Here is an 18428-nt window from a genome sequence, read left to right as displayed (position 1 = left end):
AATATAACTTTCTTATTTGAATCATGAGTTGTGATACATAAATACTCATGATTTTCCTCATTCATTGTCTCAACATGATATCCATTTCGGCGAATATCTTTGAAACTCAACAAGTTCCTCAGGGACTTGGTAGATAATAGTGCATTATTTATTATAAATTTTGTTCCTCCAGGAAACAAAATTATAGCTCTTCCGGAGCCTTCTATCACATTGCCCGAGCCAATAATAGTATTAACATATTCTTCTTTTGACACAAGATGGGTAAAATATATAGTATTTTTAAGAATAGTGTGCGAACTTGCACTATCCGCAAGGCAAATATCTTCAGAATATGTCCTTGTCATTTTTCTTCAAAAAAACAAATAATGATAATAATAAAATGAGTAAAAGTACATGCACAGTAAAAATTATTTACATGAATACTTAACAAACACACATATTAAACTATTCCATCATTGATCAAATGGCCAATATTTCCTTTAAAATCCTCAAAGAAATCAGATACATCATAATAAGTGGTGGAATTTTTATAATTTGAAACAAAAATTGTTTCCTTTCCTTTGTCATCCCTTTTCAAGGATGCTTGTAAAGATCAATTAGGTGCCTTGGGGTACGACAAGTACGTGACCAATAGCCCTTTCCACCACAACGGAAGCATTTATCCTCAATTGATTTATTTTACCCAGTGTTTCTTTCTTTATCCCACTTCTGGTGAGATCCTTTATTATGAACATAATTTCTTTTCCTTCCATAATTTTTCTTGTTATTAAAACCTTGCCATTTACCTTTTCTAGGGTAATTTACCGCATTTACTTCAGGAAATTGGGCGGCGCCAGCTGGGCGCGCTTCATGATTTTTCAAGAGCAACTCATTATTGCGTTCAGCAACAAGAAGGCAAGAAATTAACTCAGAATATTTTTTAAATCCTTTTTCTCGATACTGCTGCTGCAGGAGCACATTCGAGGCATGGAAGGTTGAGAAAGTTTTCTCTAACATATCGGGCTTGAGGAAGTATCACATGATTGTACATTTTTTCAAGGTCTTTCCACAGATCTGCAGGATCTTTTAATGTGGAATATTCATTTTTCAATCATACGTCAAGATGACGATGAAGGAAAATCATGGCCTTGACTTTATCCTTCTGGGATGCATTATTTTTCAGCCTTAATGGTATCTTCAAGATCAATTGAATCAAGATGGATTTCAGCATCTAATATTCATGATAAATAATTGTTTCCAGATATATCAAGAGCATTAAATTCAAGATGAGAGAGTTTCGACATAATGAAAATTTGTTACTTGAGTCTTCCTAAAAATTTGATGAGAGTCTCGTATAGAGAGAGAGAATTGCATTTATTTATTATTACTGTAAAGAGAGAAAAAAGAAAAATATTTGTAATTATGTGTGTTAAATTCTATTGCCTCGTTCATATTTTTATAGGCAAACAAATTCTTCTTTTTAAACATTATTAATTGTGCTATATGAAAATTTGTTCCTTTCCAGTATAAAAAATTAGATTCACCCATAAAGCATTCATCCTTATCCTTATCCTTCCATACTGTAACATAAATATTAATTTTATTTTTTTAATAGATTAAGCAACTATATATAGACACCATAATAAGTACTTGATAATAATTGTCGTGCCAAATAAGAACGAAGAGAAGAAAAATGGAACTGCTCACAGCAACTATTTTATTGCTTCTTTCATCATCACTCCCGTTTTCTTTTTCTTCTGCTCACAAAACTTTCATTCACTGCCTTGTAAACCATTCTTCTTCTTTTTCGTCTTCTTCTCACCCCATAACAGAATCAATCTTCACACCGAACAATCCATCATTCTCTTATGTGTTGCAATCGAACATTAGGAACCTTCGTTTCAACACCTCCACGACAAGGAAACCATTCCTTATAATCACTGCATTGCATGCATCTCACGTGCAAGCAGCCGTTGTTTGCGCTCAGAGGCACCACATGCTTATGAAGATTCGTAGCGGCGGCCATGATTATGAAGGAGTGTCTTACGTGGCAGAGAGCCCATTCTTCATTCTTGACATGTTCAACCTCAGATCCATTGACGTTGATATTGAAACTGAAACAGCTTGGGTCCAATCTGGTGCAACACTTGGTGAACTCTACTATACAATTGGTGAGAAACAATTATGCAATTTATTTTACTTTTTCAAATAATTAACTAAATATTAAACTATTTATGTGTATATACAGATGTTTTTTAGGCCATTTGTTAAAAATAAAAATAAAATTTAACACTGAGAAAATAGACTTAGACATTGTCTGCTATTAAGCCTAAGAAAACTCTCAATCGAGAGGGTTGTGTTAGATATATATTAAAATAATAAGGTAAATTCTATGCTGCCTTTTATTATGGTGCCTAAATTGCCTAACTTTCTTTTAAAAGTAAAAAATAAAATATTTAAAGTAAAAAATAAAATATTTAAAATTTATTAAATATTATCTATTTATCTTTTTTAATAAGTTAAGCACAATCTCAAAAATACCATAACATTCACCAAATAGCAAATTCTAAAGGTCTAACAAATTTATAAATCAAAAGTATTTATATATTAGTTTTCACATAAAAGTCATTATAATGTTACTCATAAAAATAGTAAATTACATCTGCGTGCAACATGCTTTGGTTATATAATAATAATAACATTATTCAATATACTTTTGTCATTATAATGTTACTCATAAAAATAGTAAATTACATGTGCGTGCAAGATGCTTTAGTTATATAATAATAATAACATTAGTCAATACACTTTTGTCATTATAATGTTACTCATAAAAATAGTAAATTACATGTGCGTGCAAGATGCTTTGGTTATATAATAATAATAACATTATTCAATATACTTTTGTGATATTTTCTTATCGATATCTTATTAATAACCGATCAAATTAGTCTCGAAAAGATGATCATTCTTTAAATTAGTTTTTGAAAATTTTTTTAATTAAATTTGTCTTTTAAAAATTTTAAGTTAGTTTTATTAGTCCTTTTATGTTAACAGCATCAAAATTTGTTGTTGTGACACGTTAAATGATCCACAATATACGCATAGTAGTCCTAATTAGCGACTAACATGATAAGTTTATGAAAGGGTAAACCATAAAAAATGCACCCGAATAATTTTTTCATTGACGAAAACGCATTTGAATTTTGTTATCAATAAAAAAGGCCCTCAAATAATTTTAAAATGTGACGAAAATGCCCAATATTAAATATGTATTCTCAAAAAATATTTTAGAAATTAAATTTTAATGTGATTTTTTTTGCAAGCATAATTAGACAAATAAAATATTTTTATTCTTAAATTTCCAATAATATTTTTAAAAAATAAAAAATTTAGAGATTAAATTTTCATCCGATTTTTTGTGTGTATTTTTTAGATAGTTATCTAAATATTCCTATAAAATTTTGGATCAACTACTTAAATGGTTTGTTAAATACAAAAGTCGTTTGTCACTTACAAAAACAATATTTTTTGGGCATTTTTGTTGCGCTATTAAATTACTTGAGAGTATTTTTGTCGATATTAAAATTTGGGTGTATTTTTGCCCGTGATAAAATTATTCGAGTGTATTTTTGGTAGTTTACTCTTTATGAAATTAGATCAAATCAACTCTAAATTAAAGAACTTTAATATCTCAAGTTCTATCCTCAATTAGATTTTGATTTGATCTAATTTTATAAACTTATCATAATAATAGTTAATTAAGACTTTTATGTATGTGTTGTAGTATTACTTACTGTGCTACATTAACAAATGTTGGTGCCGTCAACAAAAAAAATAATAAAAGGATTAAAGCGAATCATTTAAAATCTGTAAAGGATGAATTTGATTAAAAAAAATTTTGAGAACTAATTTAAAGAACGAGGAACGAATTTGACAATTTTCTCAATATCTTATTTTTTTTTCTTTTAATATACAATTATCACTATTTATTTGCCATAGAGAAACGACATTAATTTTTTTCAATACATATTGTTTGTACTCTATACTCTATACTAATATTTTACGAGTTAATATTCAAAATAACCCCTGAAATTTGATCCCGATTCAATTTAGCTCTTAAGGTTTCAATTAACTCTAATTGTACCTTGAAATTTTGACTCGCGCTTCAATTTGGCCATTTCGTCGTTTTCCGTCACCGGAAAGCTGACCTGACAAATTTGGTTGACACTTGGCACTATCAGAACGACGTCGTTTAAATCTTGGCACCCAAATTATTTAGAAACGACATCGTTTGACATGAGAAAGGGGTTAATGCAAAAACCCAAACGTTAGCTACTTGAAAATGAAACCCTCAACTGACCCTCTTTCTTCCTCCTCCTCCCCTCGTATACGTACCCTCAGAAAAGAACCATGGGTGTCACTGTAACTAAAGCTTGAAGCTTTTCTTACTTGTTTCGCCCCCCATTGTGAAGACTAATTGCCTTCTCATCTCTTCAAAAACAGGTTAGTAATAAAATCGTTGCTCTCAACATACGATACTCTGTTTTTTGCAAAATGTTGTATAAAGTTTGTTCTTCATTTTTTCGCTCTATTTCATCAGTGAAATTTTGGGGGACTTTGCTTGATTACGATTGTTGATGATAGTAGAGTTTTTGTATGCTAGGGTTTAATTTTTTTGTATGTATATGGTGGTGAACAACTGAATCCTATAATTTTTTGTAACGTAATTATTGATTCTTCATATTCCATTTTAAAATGATAAACTTACTCCTTCATATCCTATTTTAATTGAGAATTGATTCTATTATTTGTTGCAAAATATTAGCTTTTAATTTGACATTCTAGCTGCGCAGTTCTGGTTAGTTTGTTTATTTGTTCTTTTTAATTGATTTTTCATTGGAAAATTATGTAATTTTAATGGTAGAGTCATGCCGTATGTCATTCAATACATTCTTGTTACCTTTTGATCATTTTAAATCTAATAGACACAATAATCTATGCGGTGAAATTTATGAGATGTGGTATAGAACAACCGAACAACTTTTGTATATCTTTGAAAAATTGCATTGATCTATGAAAATACATGTGAGATTTGGTGAGGTGACTGAAAATGCTCCATTAGTACCACATCTTGCTGTTGATGATACACAAGCTTCAGAGATTATACTCACCCAACCCACTTACTCACAGTCAGAAAATCAAGAACAGGTAGGTAGCGTTTAGTGGAGAGACAGAGACGAAAAGACTGAGACTGAGAGACAGAGACTAAGAGACAGAGATTGAAATAAATCTCAGTATTCTTTTTGGTGCAAAATGGGAAATAGAAATTGAAACAAAAACAAAATTCTAATTTAATTTACATAAAGGGTAAAATTGGAATTAATTAATTGAAATGAGGGTATTTTAGATATAAAATGTTATTAAAGTTTCAGTCTCCATCTCTAAAAATTTTAGTTTCCTGTGTTCCTACTTTTTGGAGGTATTGAAATACTGAAATTTTGGAGACAGAGACAGAAATTTTAGTACCAGTCTCTGAACCAACAAACATGATACTGAGTCTCAGTCTCTCAGTCTCTGTTTCAGTACCTCAAAACAAACGCTACCGTAGTGATTGGTTTCTAATATTTGATGAATTGTTGACTAATTTGTAACCGTTTATCATACACGGTTAAATGTTTTTTGGATCCAATTGATTGATGTTATTTGGTTATCTTCGAGAGACTCTTGCGATTTGGAAAAATTGGGGCTGCTATGTTTTATTTGAAATTTTTAGGGATTAAATTTATGCCTTCAAACATTTCGCCACATCATCTAACTGCTTTGCTGCTAGGTGTCAACCAAAATTGTCAGGTCAGCTTTCCGGTGACGGAAAACGACAGAAGGGCCAACTTGAGGTGCGAGTCAAAATTTTAGGGTACAATTAGAGTCAATAGAGACTTTGGGGACTAAATTGAATTGGAGGTCAAATTTTAAGGGCCATTTTGAGTATTAAGTCAATATTTTACTTACTTTCTTTTTAGAAAAAATTAAATTGTCTTTATTTATGTACCATAAGTTGTCAGATATTTTATACGGATGCAACACTTACAGGCGAGAAAAGTAAAACCCATGGCTTTCCAGCTGGAGTTTGTCCCACTGTTGGCGTTGGAGGACACATAGGTGGGGGAGGCTATGGCAACATGTTGAGAAAGTTTGGTCTTGCTGTGGACCATGTTATTGATGCACAAGTAGTTGATGTTCAAGGTACTCTTGTCCTTTCAAATGTCAATAGCTTAACTAAACCTAAAAAATTAGCTCACCAAGTAAAAGTTGTCTTACACTTATAAAATATATGTAGATTTTATTCATGATATATTGATATGTATAAAATTTGTAATGTTGTATTTAGCTTTATTCTAATTTATCACTTAATCTACTAATTTGAATCTAAATGCAGGTAGATTGCTTGATAGAGAATCCATGGGTGAAGATCTCTTTTGGGCTATTAGAGGTGGTGGTGGTGCTAGCTTTTGTGTTGTCATTGCCTACAAAATCAAGCTTGTTAGAGTTCCAGAAATAGTGACGGTTTTTCATGTTAAAAAAACACTAGAGCAAAATGCCACAGATATAATTTATACATGGCAACATGTTGCACCAAACATTGACAATAACCTCTTCATTAGGCTTATCATGGATGTTGTAAATAGCACACAAAATGTAACAAAGACAGTGAGGGCTAACTTCTTGTCCTTATTCCTTGGTGATTCCAAAAGCCTTGTCTCTCTTATGAATGTGAATTTCCCTCAATTGGGTTTGAAGCAACAAGATTGCATTGAAACAACTTGGCTTCAATCCACAGTGATTTATTGGAGTGATATCAACCCTTCAACGCCTCTTGAGGTTTTGCTTCATAGAGACCTACCATCTGATTACTTTAAGATGAAATCAGATTATGTAAACAAACCAATTTCCAAAGTGGGTTTAGAAGGGATTTGGAAGAAGATGATTGAATTGAAGGATACTAAACTATATTTCACTCCTTATGGTGGAAGAATGAACGAGATTCCATCAAATGCAACACCTTTTCCTTACAGGGGTGGGACCCTGTGGATGGTTGAATACATAGCAAATTGGTTTGAGCCAGGGAAAGATGTTGCTGATTACTACATGAACTTGGCAAGGAAACTTCATAAGCATATGACTCCTTTTGTGTCTATGAATCCAAGAGGGGCTTACTACAATTACAAGGATTTTGATTTGGGCATTAACCATTATGGTAAGAGCAGCTATGTTGAAGGCATGGTTTATGGTTATCAGTATTTCAATGATAACTTTAATAGGTTGGTTCAAATCAAGACCATGGTTGATCCTGCCAACTTCTTTAGGAACGAACAGAGCATCCCTGTTGTCCCATATGAGATGGTTTTGGATAATGGTGGTTACTCAAGAATAATGATCAATTAATTTGTAGTTTTTTAATTGGTTTGTTTGGGGGAAAGATTGATTGTGGAAATATAAGATTGGCTCTTGCCATAAAGTGCCAAAAACTAATGTAAATAATTGATTGGTTCAAAGCATTTCAAATGTTTCAATGTTTGGAGTGTTATAGTGATTTTAGTCATTGATCTCAATCATACAGTACGAATGTTTTATCAGGAAATATATGAATCCACGTGATAAACGTTCATAGCTTATCAAATAATCTCAAAACTTCGATATAAGATTTATTTCAACCTAAAGTACAAAACAAAAATGGAACCAATCTTATCTCCAAAACCAATGCTATGGTTTCTTTCCACTCTTGTGTTCCTTTCATCACTTCCTTGCTCTTCTGCTACATATTCAGCAGCAGAGTTCAACACTAGTTTCATTCACTGCCTTATAAACACTACTTCTGATTCTTCTTCTTCTCACCCCATAACAGAATCAATCTTCACACCAAACAATGCTTCGTTCTCTTCAGTGTTGCAATCCTACATTAGAAACCTTCGTTTCAACACCTCCACAACAAAGAAACCACTCCTTATAATCACTGCTTTGCATGTATCCCATGTACAAGCATCCATCCTTTGTGCTCAGAAACACAACATGCTGATGAAGATTCGTAGCGGAGGCCATGATTACGAGGGTGTTTCTTATGTGACTCATAACCATGTTCCATTCTTCATCTTGGACATGTTCAATCTGAGATCCATTGAGATTGACATAGAAACTGAAACAGCTTGGGTCCAGGTTGGTGCAACACTTGGTGAGCTCTACTATAATATTGTTCACAAGAGTAAAATTCATGGCTTCCCAGCAGGGGTGGGTCCCAATGTTGGTGTTGGAGGACACCTAAGTGGTGGTGGCTATGGCAATATGATGAGAAAATATGGCCTTTCAGTGGACAATGTTCTTGATGCACAAATACTTGATGTTCAAGGTACTCATGAAAATTAAACTCTAAATAATTTTGTTAGTTTAAACTTTAAATAAAGTAAATAGTATATATTTAAAAAACCACATAGATTTATATACTGTCTGAAAAATTCATATATGAGTATAGTTTTGGTGTAAATAAGATTTGTGGGTGAAATGCGAAAATATGTCATGCAGGTAGATTGCTTGATAGAGATTCCATGGGTGAAGATCTCTTTTGGGCTATTAGAGGTGGTGGTGGTGCTAGCTTTGGTGTTGTCCTTTCCTACAAAATCAAGCTTGTTAGAGTTCCGGAGACAGTTACCGTTTTCCAAGTTCCAAGGACCTTGGAGCAAAATGCAACAGAACTAGTTTATAATTGGCAATATTTTGCACCAAATACTGATCCTAATCTTTTCATTAGGCTGATTTTGGAAGTTGCAAATGGTGCTGAAACTTTGACAAAGACAATAAGGGCTACCTTTGTAGCAATGTTCCTTGGTGACTCAAAAAGCCTTGTGTCTCTCATGAATGAGACATTTCCTCAAATGGGTTTAAGGCAACAAGATTGTATTGAAACAACATGGCTCAAATCTGTGTTGTTTTGGGACAACATGGACATTTCCACAACTCCAGTTGAGATTTTGCTTGAAAGAACTCCACAGTATACACTCAAACACCTCAAGAGGAAATCTGATTATGTTCGAAAACCGATTTCGAAAGCGGGTTGGGAAGGGATTTGGAAGAAGATGATTGAGTTGGAGAATGGTGCAATGTACTTCAACCCTTATGGTGGAAGAATGGCTGAGATTCCTTCAAATGCAACACCTATACCTCATAGAGCTGGGAATCTTTGGAAGATTCAGTACCATGCAAATTGGAATCAAAAAGGAAAAGAGGTTGAAGATCAGTACATAAACATGATTAGGGAACTTCATAGGTACATGGCTGCTTTTGTGTCCAAGAATCCTAGACAAGCTTATTTCAATTACAAGGATCTTGATTTGGGTATAAACTACCATGGTAAAAACAGTTACTATCAAGGTAGGGTTTATGGTTATGAGTATTTTAAGGATAATTTCAATAGGTTGGTTCAAATTAAGACTAAGGTTGATCCCAACAATTTCTTTAGGAATGAACAGAGCGTCCCTGTGATCAGTTACATGGGAAGTGTTAGAATAGAGAGTGAAAAATCATTACTTTATACTTTGTTATTTTTGTTAGTATTAAGCTTGGTTTTTGAAAGTAAGAATTATATATTTAGAGAAGAGTGCTAGAGGAATAGTAATTTTTGTAATTTGTAGTCATCAAATAGTTATCAATGATAGTTTTAATGGTGTGAAATTAGTGTGAGATTTCATTTAACAGCTCACTTTTTTTTGCTGGTTATATGTTAGCTAGAATTTAATAAAGTTGTTAGCCCCTAGACTTTTCCCATATTTAGATCCACTTCTTGTTGTCTGAATTCATTAGTCAAGTTCTGTACCAAAAACAATTAAATGCATTAGTTGTGTGATGTGAAATTGAGTTATGAATTTATGATTGTGGGGCACAATCGTTTTATGTACATCAATGTTGAGTTGAAAAAAAGAAAAAAAAAAAAGAAACATTTGAGTTATCTCGGTGTGACCTTAAGGTTATGGGTCAAAGACGAAATTAATTATTGATATAATTATTACTTATCTGTTTAAGTTGCTTATGTTACATTTTTTTAGTGCGATTTTTATTCAGATCTTGTATTAACCGGAGATGCTTGTTCACTAATTGCCCTTTTAATGTTGGAATGAAAAAGTGCTTCTCTTATTTATTCTTGTGTCTGCGTTGATGTGTTTTTACTTTTTAACCAATGATAACATGGATATTCACCTTTCACTCGTTGTAACTTGTAAGTATAACATTCACACCAATGAGATTTAACGTAATTATAAAATCGTTATTTTAGATAGATTAATTTTTTAAATAACAAAACTGTCCCTTCTCTCTTCTCATCACTACCCCCTTCTACTACCATTCCATCACCATCTGCATAAAAAAAAACTTTAACAATAACCTCAAATAAATCAAAATCAAAACAGCAATTCATCACTAAAATTATTATTGTTAACAAAAAAATGAAAAAATCATTATCATCATTGTTAAAATAAACATTAACAAGAAAGAAAGGGAAGTGTGAGAATAAAAGAAAGACAGAGAGAAAACAAAAGGAGGCAAACAAAGGATGAAAGAGAGAAAATGATAGATAATTAAGGAGTTTTTATAGAAAATTATTTTGTAGTATGTTCTCTTGTTATTTATAGAAGTTAGGAAATTATATAAATGAATGAAATCAAAATGTATTCAATTCAATTAAAATCAAAGGAATTCACATCCATAGCAATTATTCATTTTCTTTCTTTTTTCTCTTTAATAATTATATAGCGAGTGTATTATTGTGAGTAATGTTCAATTTCATATTACTTTCTATCTATTAGAAGTCAAAATTTCGCTGCAGACTCAACAATTGGTATCAAGAGCTAACGTTATATTATTCATTATTTGAGTGGTAAAATTCAATTTTGAATATAATGGCTTCTACTAGTAGTAATGTCAAAGTAGGCAAATATGAAATCGAGAAGTTCAATGAAAAAAATGATTTTTCCTATTGGAGGATGCAGATGAAAAATCTGTTTATATCACAAAAGTTACACAAGGCACTAGTAGGAAAAGAGAAAAAGCTGGAAGGAATGAAAGATGATGATTGGGAAGAATTAGATCTTGAGGTACGGGCTGCAATAATCTTATGCCTTGAGAGGGATGTTGCTTTCTTGGTAAATGAAGAAACAACTGCAACAGGCGTCTGGACAAAGTTAGAGAGTAACTTCATGACGAAGACTCTAACTAACAGGATCTACTTAAAATCCAAATTGTATACATGCAAGATAGAGGAAGGCACCTCAATTCGAGAATATATCAATAAGTTTGATAGGATCATATCAAACTTAAAGGATATAAATGTGACGGTTGATGATGAAGATCAGACACTCATATTATTACTTTCATTACCGAAGTCCTATGAAAATCTGGTGAAGACATTGATGCTGGTGGGTGACACTCTGACCATGGATGAGACGAGGGCATCACTTTTAGCGGATAATCTACGTAAGGTTGCTACAAGTGTAATGTCATCTTCAAATGGAAGAGAGTATAATAATCAAGCACAAGGATTGTTCGCGGCTAGAGGAAGGACTAATGAAAGAGGAAAAGGTAATAAGCGTGAAAAGTCTAGGCCAAAATCTAGACCTCACGCGGAGAGAACATGCTTTAAATGTGGTGAGGCTGGACATTTCAAAGCAAATTGTCCAAATAAGAAGATAACTTTCAAGAAATAGAACAACGATAACCCAAAAGAAAAGCAAGAAGCAAGCTACGTCTCAAATGATGAGGATGATTGTTACTCTATAACAGAACAATCTTATGAAATCTCCGGTAAGTGGATTCTTGATTCAGGAGCCTCTCACCATATTTGTCCAAATAGGAAGTGGTTTACTACCTATGAAAGCATAAATGGTGGCACAATTTTAATAGGCAATGATCATGCTTGTAAAACTGTGGGGTTGGGTACTATAAGAATCAAGATGCATGATGGAGGAGTAAGAACCTTAAAGGATGTAAGGCATATTCCAGACTTGCAGAAAAATCTTATTTCCATAGGTTTGTTGGAGAAAAATGGCTGCAAAATAGTTGCGAAAAATGGGGTACTAAAAGTTGTTTATGGTTCTTTGGTAGTAATGAAAGGAGTTCGTCACGGTAATCTTTATTCTCTTTTGGGGACAACAGTCACATGTGAGTTAGCAGTTGGAATCAGTGGAAGTAGAGATCAAACAAATTGCACAAGAATATGGCACATGCGGCTTGGACATATGTCAGAGAAAGGTCTATCATTGCTTTGTGGACAAGGTTTGCTGAAGAATATGAAGAAACCACAAATGGAATTTTGTGAGCATTGTGTGTATGAAAAGGCACATAGAGTGAAGTTTTCTACAAGCAAGTATAAAAGCAGAGGGTTGTTAGACTACGTGCATACTGATGTTTGGGGCCCGGCTAAAGTTACTTCCAAGGGTGGTTCCAGGTATTTTGTTACTTTTGTTGATGATTATTCCAGGTATGTTTGGATTTACTTCCTCAAACATAAGAATGAGGTATTCGATACTTTTAAGCGGTGGAGAGCAATGGTTAAAAATCGAACAGGTAGGAAGCTGAAAACTCTACGATCTGATAATGGCACAAAGTACACGAATGGGGCTTTCAAGGAGTTTTGTGACCGAGAAGGCATTGCAAGACACTGGACAGTTAGAGAAACACCACAACAGAATTGAGTCGCCGAACGACTGAATCGTACGCTACTTGAGAAGGCAAGGTGTATGCGCTCTAATTTCGGGTTAGGCAGAGACTGGTAGGCAGAATCGGTTGCTACAGCTTGCTACATAGTGAATCGATCCCCACATTCTTCTCTAGATGGAGACACACCTTATAAGGTGTAGTCAGGAAAACATGCAGATTACGAAAAACTCAGAGTCATTGGATGCACAGCCTATTATCATATCAAAGATAATAAGTTTGACGATAGAGCTAAGAAGGCAATCTTTTTGGGGTATCCAAGAGGGGTTCAAGGCTATCGCCTTTGGAGTGTAAATGATTCTAAGTTTGTAATTAGTAGGGATGTTACCTTTGATGAACGATCTATGGTAGCTTTGTCTAAAGATATGGTGCCAGGTGATGGTGATGTTGAAAAAACTTCAAATACTCAAGTGGTGGAGATAGAGTCTAAATACCAACAAATAGACTCTAGTAATGTTCAGGTGGAGCATCCTAATGCTACTCGAGATGATGCAGAGGATGAACTTGATCATGAGAAAATTCAGCGAGAAAATGCACATGCATTACAACAACAGTAGCAGGATTCTTTGACATATACTAGGCCAAAGAGAAATTATAAATTTGTTCAGAAGTTCGGGTCAGACAAGCCTTTGAGACATTATGGGCAGGTAAACTTAGTAGATTATGCACTCTCAGTGGAGGATGATGAGTTGGTCACCTTCAAACATGCTATCAAAGACAAAGATAGAGAGAGTTGGTTGTCGCTATGGAGAAAAAGATGCAATCTCTTCATAAGAACAAGACATGGGATGTGGTCCCATTGCCCGTGGAAAAGACTGCAATTGGTTGTAAGTGGGTGTATAAAACAAAAGAAGATCCTACTAAGTCAGATGGTACAAGATTCAAAGCTAGGTTAGTAGCAAAGGAATTCTCACAGAAAGAAGGGGTTGATTACAATGAGATATTTTCTCCTGTGGTGAAACACACTTCCATACGGGTGCTTTTAAGTCTTATCACTCATGGTGATCTTGAGTTGGAACAATTAGACGTGAAGACTGCATTCTTGTACGGTGACTTAGAGGAAGAAATCTACATGTATCAACCTGAGGATTTCAAGGTTGAGGGTAAAGAAAGTCAGGTATGTCACTTGAGGAAATCACTATATGGATTGAAACAATCTCCTCGGCAATGGTATAAGCGATTTGACTTCTTTATGTTAAAACAAGGTTTTTCCAGAAGTAATTATGATTGTTGTGTATACATTCATAAGCTTCTTGGAGGTGATTATATCTATCTTCTATTATATGTGGATGACATGCTTATTGCCTTTAAGAACAAGGTAGAGATAGATATGTTAAAGGTTCAACTTGGTAAAGAATTTGAAACAAAAGACTTGGGTGCTGCACGAAAAATATTAAGCATGGAAATTAAAAGAGAGAGATCAAGTCAAAAATTGTTCTTGAGCCAAAGAGGATACACTGAGTGCGTCATTGAAAGGTTTGAAATGAAAAATGCTAAATCGGTGGTAACGCCGTTGGCTCCACATTTTAGACTCTCTGGTAAACAATCTCCCACAACAGCAGAGGATAAGGCTTACATGGAAAATGTACCTTATGCTAGTGCAGTCGGTAGCCTAATGTATGCTATGGTGTGCACACACACAGATATTTCACAGGCAGTCAGTGTTGTTTAGCAGGTTCATGGCAAACCCGGGTAAGGCACACTGGAAAGCAGTAAAGTGGATATTAAGATACTTGAAGGGTACCATTGACACAGTTTTATGCTTTAGTGGAAAATCATGTCAAATCAGCGGCTTTGTTGATTCTGATTATGCTGGTGATCTAGATAGAAGACATTCTACAACTGGTTATGTATATAAAATACAAGGTGCTCCAGTTAGTTGGCGATCGATGTTACAAGCTACAGTGGCACTATCTACTACAGAGGCTAAGTACATGGCAGTAACAGAAGGGGTGAAAGAAGCATTGTGGCTAAGGGGTCTTCTAGATTATTTAGGGTTGAAGCAAGATTGCGTGAATCTGAGTTGTGATAGTCAAAGTGCAATTCATTTAGCTAAAAATCAGGTTCATCATGCTCGTACCAAGCATATTGATGTAAGATATCACTTCGTGCGCGATGTTATAGAGAAAGGTAACATTTCTCTTATAAAAGTACACACAGATGAAAATCCTGCTGATATGTTGACTAAAGTAGTGTCAGAAAATAAGTTCCAACACTGTTTGGAATTTCTCAATATTGCTTCATGTTAGGCATTACATGGAGAAATAGAGGAACTACGATTGGTTTGATTCTGAACAAGGGTACATAGGCAGTCATTATAAAAATAATGCAACCGGATATGAATACCACATTTTGATCGTTTAAAATTTGAGTAGATTTCAAATTGTGAACGAGGTGGAGAATTGTGAGAATAAAAGAAAGGCAAAGAGAAAACAAAGGGAGGCAGATAAATGATGGAAGAGAGAAAATGGTGGATAGTTAAGGAGCTTTTATAGAAAAATATTTTATAGTATGCTCTCTTGTTATTTATAGAAGTTAGGAAACTATATAAATAAGTGAAATCAAAATATATTCAATTCAATTAAAATCAAAGGAATTCACATCCATAGCAATTATTCATTTTCTTTCTTTTTTTTCTTTAATAATTATATAGCGAGTATATTATTGTAAGTAATGTTCAATTTCATATTACTTTCTATCTATTAGAAGTCAAAATTCCGCTGGAGACTTAGCAGGAAGAGAATGAAAGAAAAGGGGAGAAGAAGGGTGGCAAAAGGCAGAGAGACAGAGGCGGAGCCACGTACAAGCCAAGGGAGGCAATGGCCTCCCCCAACTATCAAGTTTTTCTTATAAGTTATATATAAATTTTAGTTTAGTCCCTTTTAAAATTTTTATTTTATTCTTTGTTAATTATAAAGTTTTTTTTGGTCCCTCCCTGAAAATTAATCTAGCTCTGCCCCTGGCCTTAGGCACAATCACAGGCACGGATGAGGAGGCACCACCAGACCTCGAACTAGAACAGGCTGCCGTTGCTGGAGCTTGGGGAGCCCAGTTCGAACCACTTGAGTTGGAGACCACATCTATAAGCTTGGCCAACAGCTCGGGGGGTCTTGACCTCAGAAAACTGCCAACGACAATGGAATAAAACTTCCAAATCTTCGTCACTCCCTATGACGAACAAATCGTACTTCACGTTATCCCATAAAACTGAAATCGAAATTCTATAGGATGATTTCTTAACCCGTTTTACGCCTTGCAACCCCAGTTTTTCATGGTGATGCTGGAAATGTGAGGAATACAACCACCACCTCTCCAACGACAACAAAAAACACGAGGGACACAACCACCGCTTACCATCGTCATCTCCAAAATTTTTTTAGCAATCACACCGCAGATACCAAATACACAAAAATCCATAACACAAATCATACCCAAGACTCGCCGTATAACTAACCTGAAACAGTTTCTGCAAGCCAAACAAAAGAAAGCAAACAACGGCAAGATTTTTTGTTTATTTATTTATTTATTAACGTGGTAATAATGAGTACGTGGACCAATTTTTGATATGTGGTAATGCATTATGCAACCATTAAAGTATCAAGAAAAAGACTGAACTACCGTGTTTTTCCTTCAACATTATAAGCATTCAAGGAATGCATTGGCGTAACTGTAATTAATTTCTCTTTAACACTAGTTATAAAACTTAAAAGAACTTAACATTTTTAGACATAACATTTTTGTCTGCACATAAAATCTGAAATTTTTATCCCTTAGAAGTTGTCACATATTGAGAATATTTTATTCAAGAACTGGACAACTGAACTTGGTTGAGTGAGTGTTGGAACAAATAATTGTCTTACTATCTGCCACTGCAAGTTAAATTGATAGGCCCCACAATCCTCCGTAGCTTCCAAGATGAATGCATATAAATTGATAGGCCATCATTTTCTATCCAAAACCATTCAACAAAATGAAAAAGAACAAAGCCTCTCTTATTCTCCAAATCTTCACTTTCCTCATCTTTTACTGATCAAGTTCATATGTTGCATCACACAGAAAAGGAGGATCAGGAGTTGTTGGTTATGGCTACACCATATCTAGTGTCAATAACAATGCTCTCTCAGCTAATAAGACATCCTTGATTGCTAACCTTAAACTCATCAAGTCTTCCACACTTTATATGGACCTGATGTTCCACGCCTCAGCCTTCATGCCAGGTAACAATAAGTATTAAGTACTATTGTTATATTGAATCAAATTTATACATACATGTATTAGTAACGAAGATGTTCACATATGGCGATGTCTTTCTTGACATATGATATTCTAATAACTTTAACCATTTAGATATAATAATAAAAAAAATACAAGATCCAGATTTGACGAACAAACACACATAAATATGAAGGCTGGATGGTGCATGTAAGCATGCAACCGATTTTTTCTTTAACAAGTATTTTATGATTGAAATTGTCACCTTGTCCTTATAGGCAAATTTTAAAAGTCATTTTTTCTAGCCACCATATGTGATATGTCTTGGCTGAGCTGCAATAAATGGTGTTATTTTTCTTTTCTTTTCTTTTCTTTTTTTTTTGAACGAGTCTCACAACAATAATCATGCAATGTATATAAAAAAAATTAGTTATTGTATATAAAAATATCATTGGGTTCTTCTTTTAATGATTAATGATTATCTAAAAGTTTAACTTGATATCATCAATATGATGACATAATCAATCATATTCTTAAATTTTTATGTTTATGAATTGTATTTTTCTAATTAATTTATGATTTGATTAAATAGAGTTAGTTTTAGTCAATGATGTATGTAGTATTTATTATCACAAAATTACTGATTTTTATTTACTAAAATTATTATATAAATTATTCATGGTTACATAGATAGGATAGAATATAACTATCATGAAAAAAAAAATAATGGAACAAGTCATGGATTATGCAATAATATTAGTTAGGATTTAAATATTAAAATAAAATAAAATAAGTACCCACTATATAAGATTATGAGTAAAAGAAAAATATAAGAAAATACCTCCATTGTTAATTAAAATAAGAAGATGACATACTTGTATTTTTTTTAATTCCATTCTAATCAAATATGGAATTGATGCTATTTTTAGTTTTACACTTAACATAATTGAAAGCATCTTTTCTTTCTTTCAACTTTGTATTACTCATAATAAGAATCACACGAACATTATTCACACTAATTTTGTAGAAATTTGTTGTTGATAGCGATTTTTAGTGGATTAATAACCAATAGTTAATGACTAATAACCTCGTAATGGTATCCTAAATTGTCACTTTACATATAGCGATACTAAGTTAAGGTATTATTATTAATAATTCAGTTTGTCATGTTATATATATGGTATTAATATTTTTAGAGGTATAATATAACTAAAATAACTGTCAAAAATAAAATTAAAATATATCTATATATAACATCAGAGATACTATTATAAAACTAAACTAAATGTAAGTGTCATAACATGTATGTCGTGAGTCGTGACTATAATGCAGAAAAACAAAAAAAAAGTATTTTTCAAAATCGAAATAACTAATCATAAATTAAAGAGCACATAATGAAAATATTTAAAAGCAAAAGAGATTCACTACTAATTATTTTTTATAGAAAAATAAAAAAACTTCCATTTTACAAAAAAGAATTA

The 18428-nt window shown here is 33.2% G+C and overlaps 2 protein-coding genes and 1 pseudogene across 2 annotated transcripts; all 3 read left to right on the top strand.

Moving 5' to 3' along the window:
* LOC107638955 (berberine bridge enzyme-like 8) lies at window positions 1626–7595 on the top strand. Its single transcript, XM_016342354.2, has 3 exons — window positions 1626–2150; window positions 6073–6225; window positions 6419–7595. Exons 1-3 carry the CDS (start codon window positions 1673–1675, stop codon window positions 7423–7425), a joined length of 1638 nt encoding a protein of 545 aa, XP_016197840.1. The 5' UTR covers window positions 1626–1672; the 3' UTR covers window positions 7426–7595.
* Window positions 7614–9874, top strand: LOC107638954 (berberine bridge enzyme-like 8). Its single transcript, XM_016342353.2, has 2 exons — window positions 7614–8383; window positions 8557–9874. Exons 1-2 carry the CDS (start codon window positions 7714–7716, stop codon window positions 9633–9635), a joined length of 1749 nt encoding a protein of 582 aa, XP_016197839.1. The 5' UTR covers window positions 7614–7713; the 3' UTR covers window positions 9636–9874.
* LOC107636097 overlaps window positions 14415–18428 on the top strand; it is an 8761-nt pseudogene continuing 4747 nt past the window's right edge.

Source organism: Arachis ipaensis, chromosome B04, assembly GCF_000816755.2.
Source record: "Arachis ipaensis cultivar K30076 chromosome B04, Araip1.1, whole genome shotgun sequence".
Classification (NCBI taxonomy): Eukaryota; Viridiplantae; Streptophyta; class Magnoliopsida; order Fabales; family Fabaceae; genus Arachis; species Arachis ipaensis.
This window is presented reverse-complemented; position numbering and strand designations above follow the sequence as displayed.

What these genes read in the sequence shown, in the direction of transcription:
- LOC107638955 (XM_016342354.2), top strand. Translation starts at nt 1,673, where the DNA reads ATGGAACTGCTCACAGCAACTATTTTATTGCTTCTTTCATCATCACTC. An exon ending in TGAACTCTACTATACAATTG is followed by an intron (nt 2,151 to 6,072) that starts GTGAGAAACAAT and finishes CAACACTTACAG; the next exon opens with GCGAGAAAAGTAAAACCCAT. An exon ending in ACAAGTAGTTGATGTTCAAG is followed by an intron (nt 6,226 to 6,418) that starts GTACTCTTGTCC and finishes ATCTAAATGCAG; the next exon opens with GTAGATTGCTTGATAGAGAA.
- LOC107638954 (XM_016342353.2), top strand. Translation starts at nt 7,714, where the DNA reads ATGGAACCAATCTTATCTCCAAAACCAATGCTATGGTTTCTTTCCACT. An exon ending in ACAAATACTTGATGTTCAAG is followed by an intron (nt 8,384 to 8,556) that starts GTACTCATGAAA and finishes TATGTCATGCAG; the next exon opens with GTAGATTGCTTGATAGAGAT.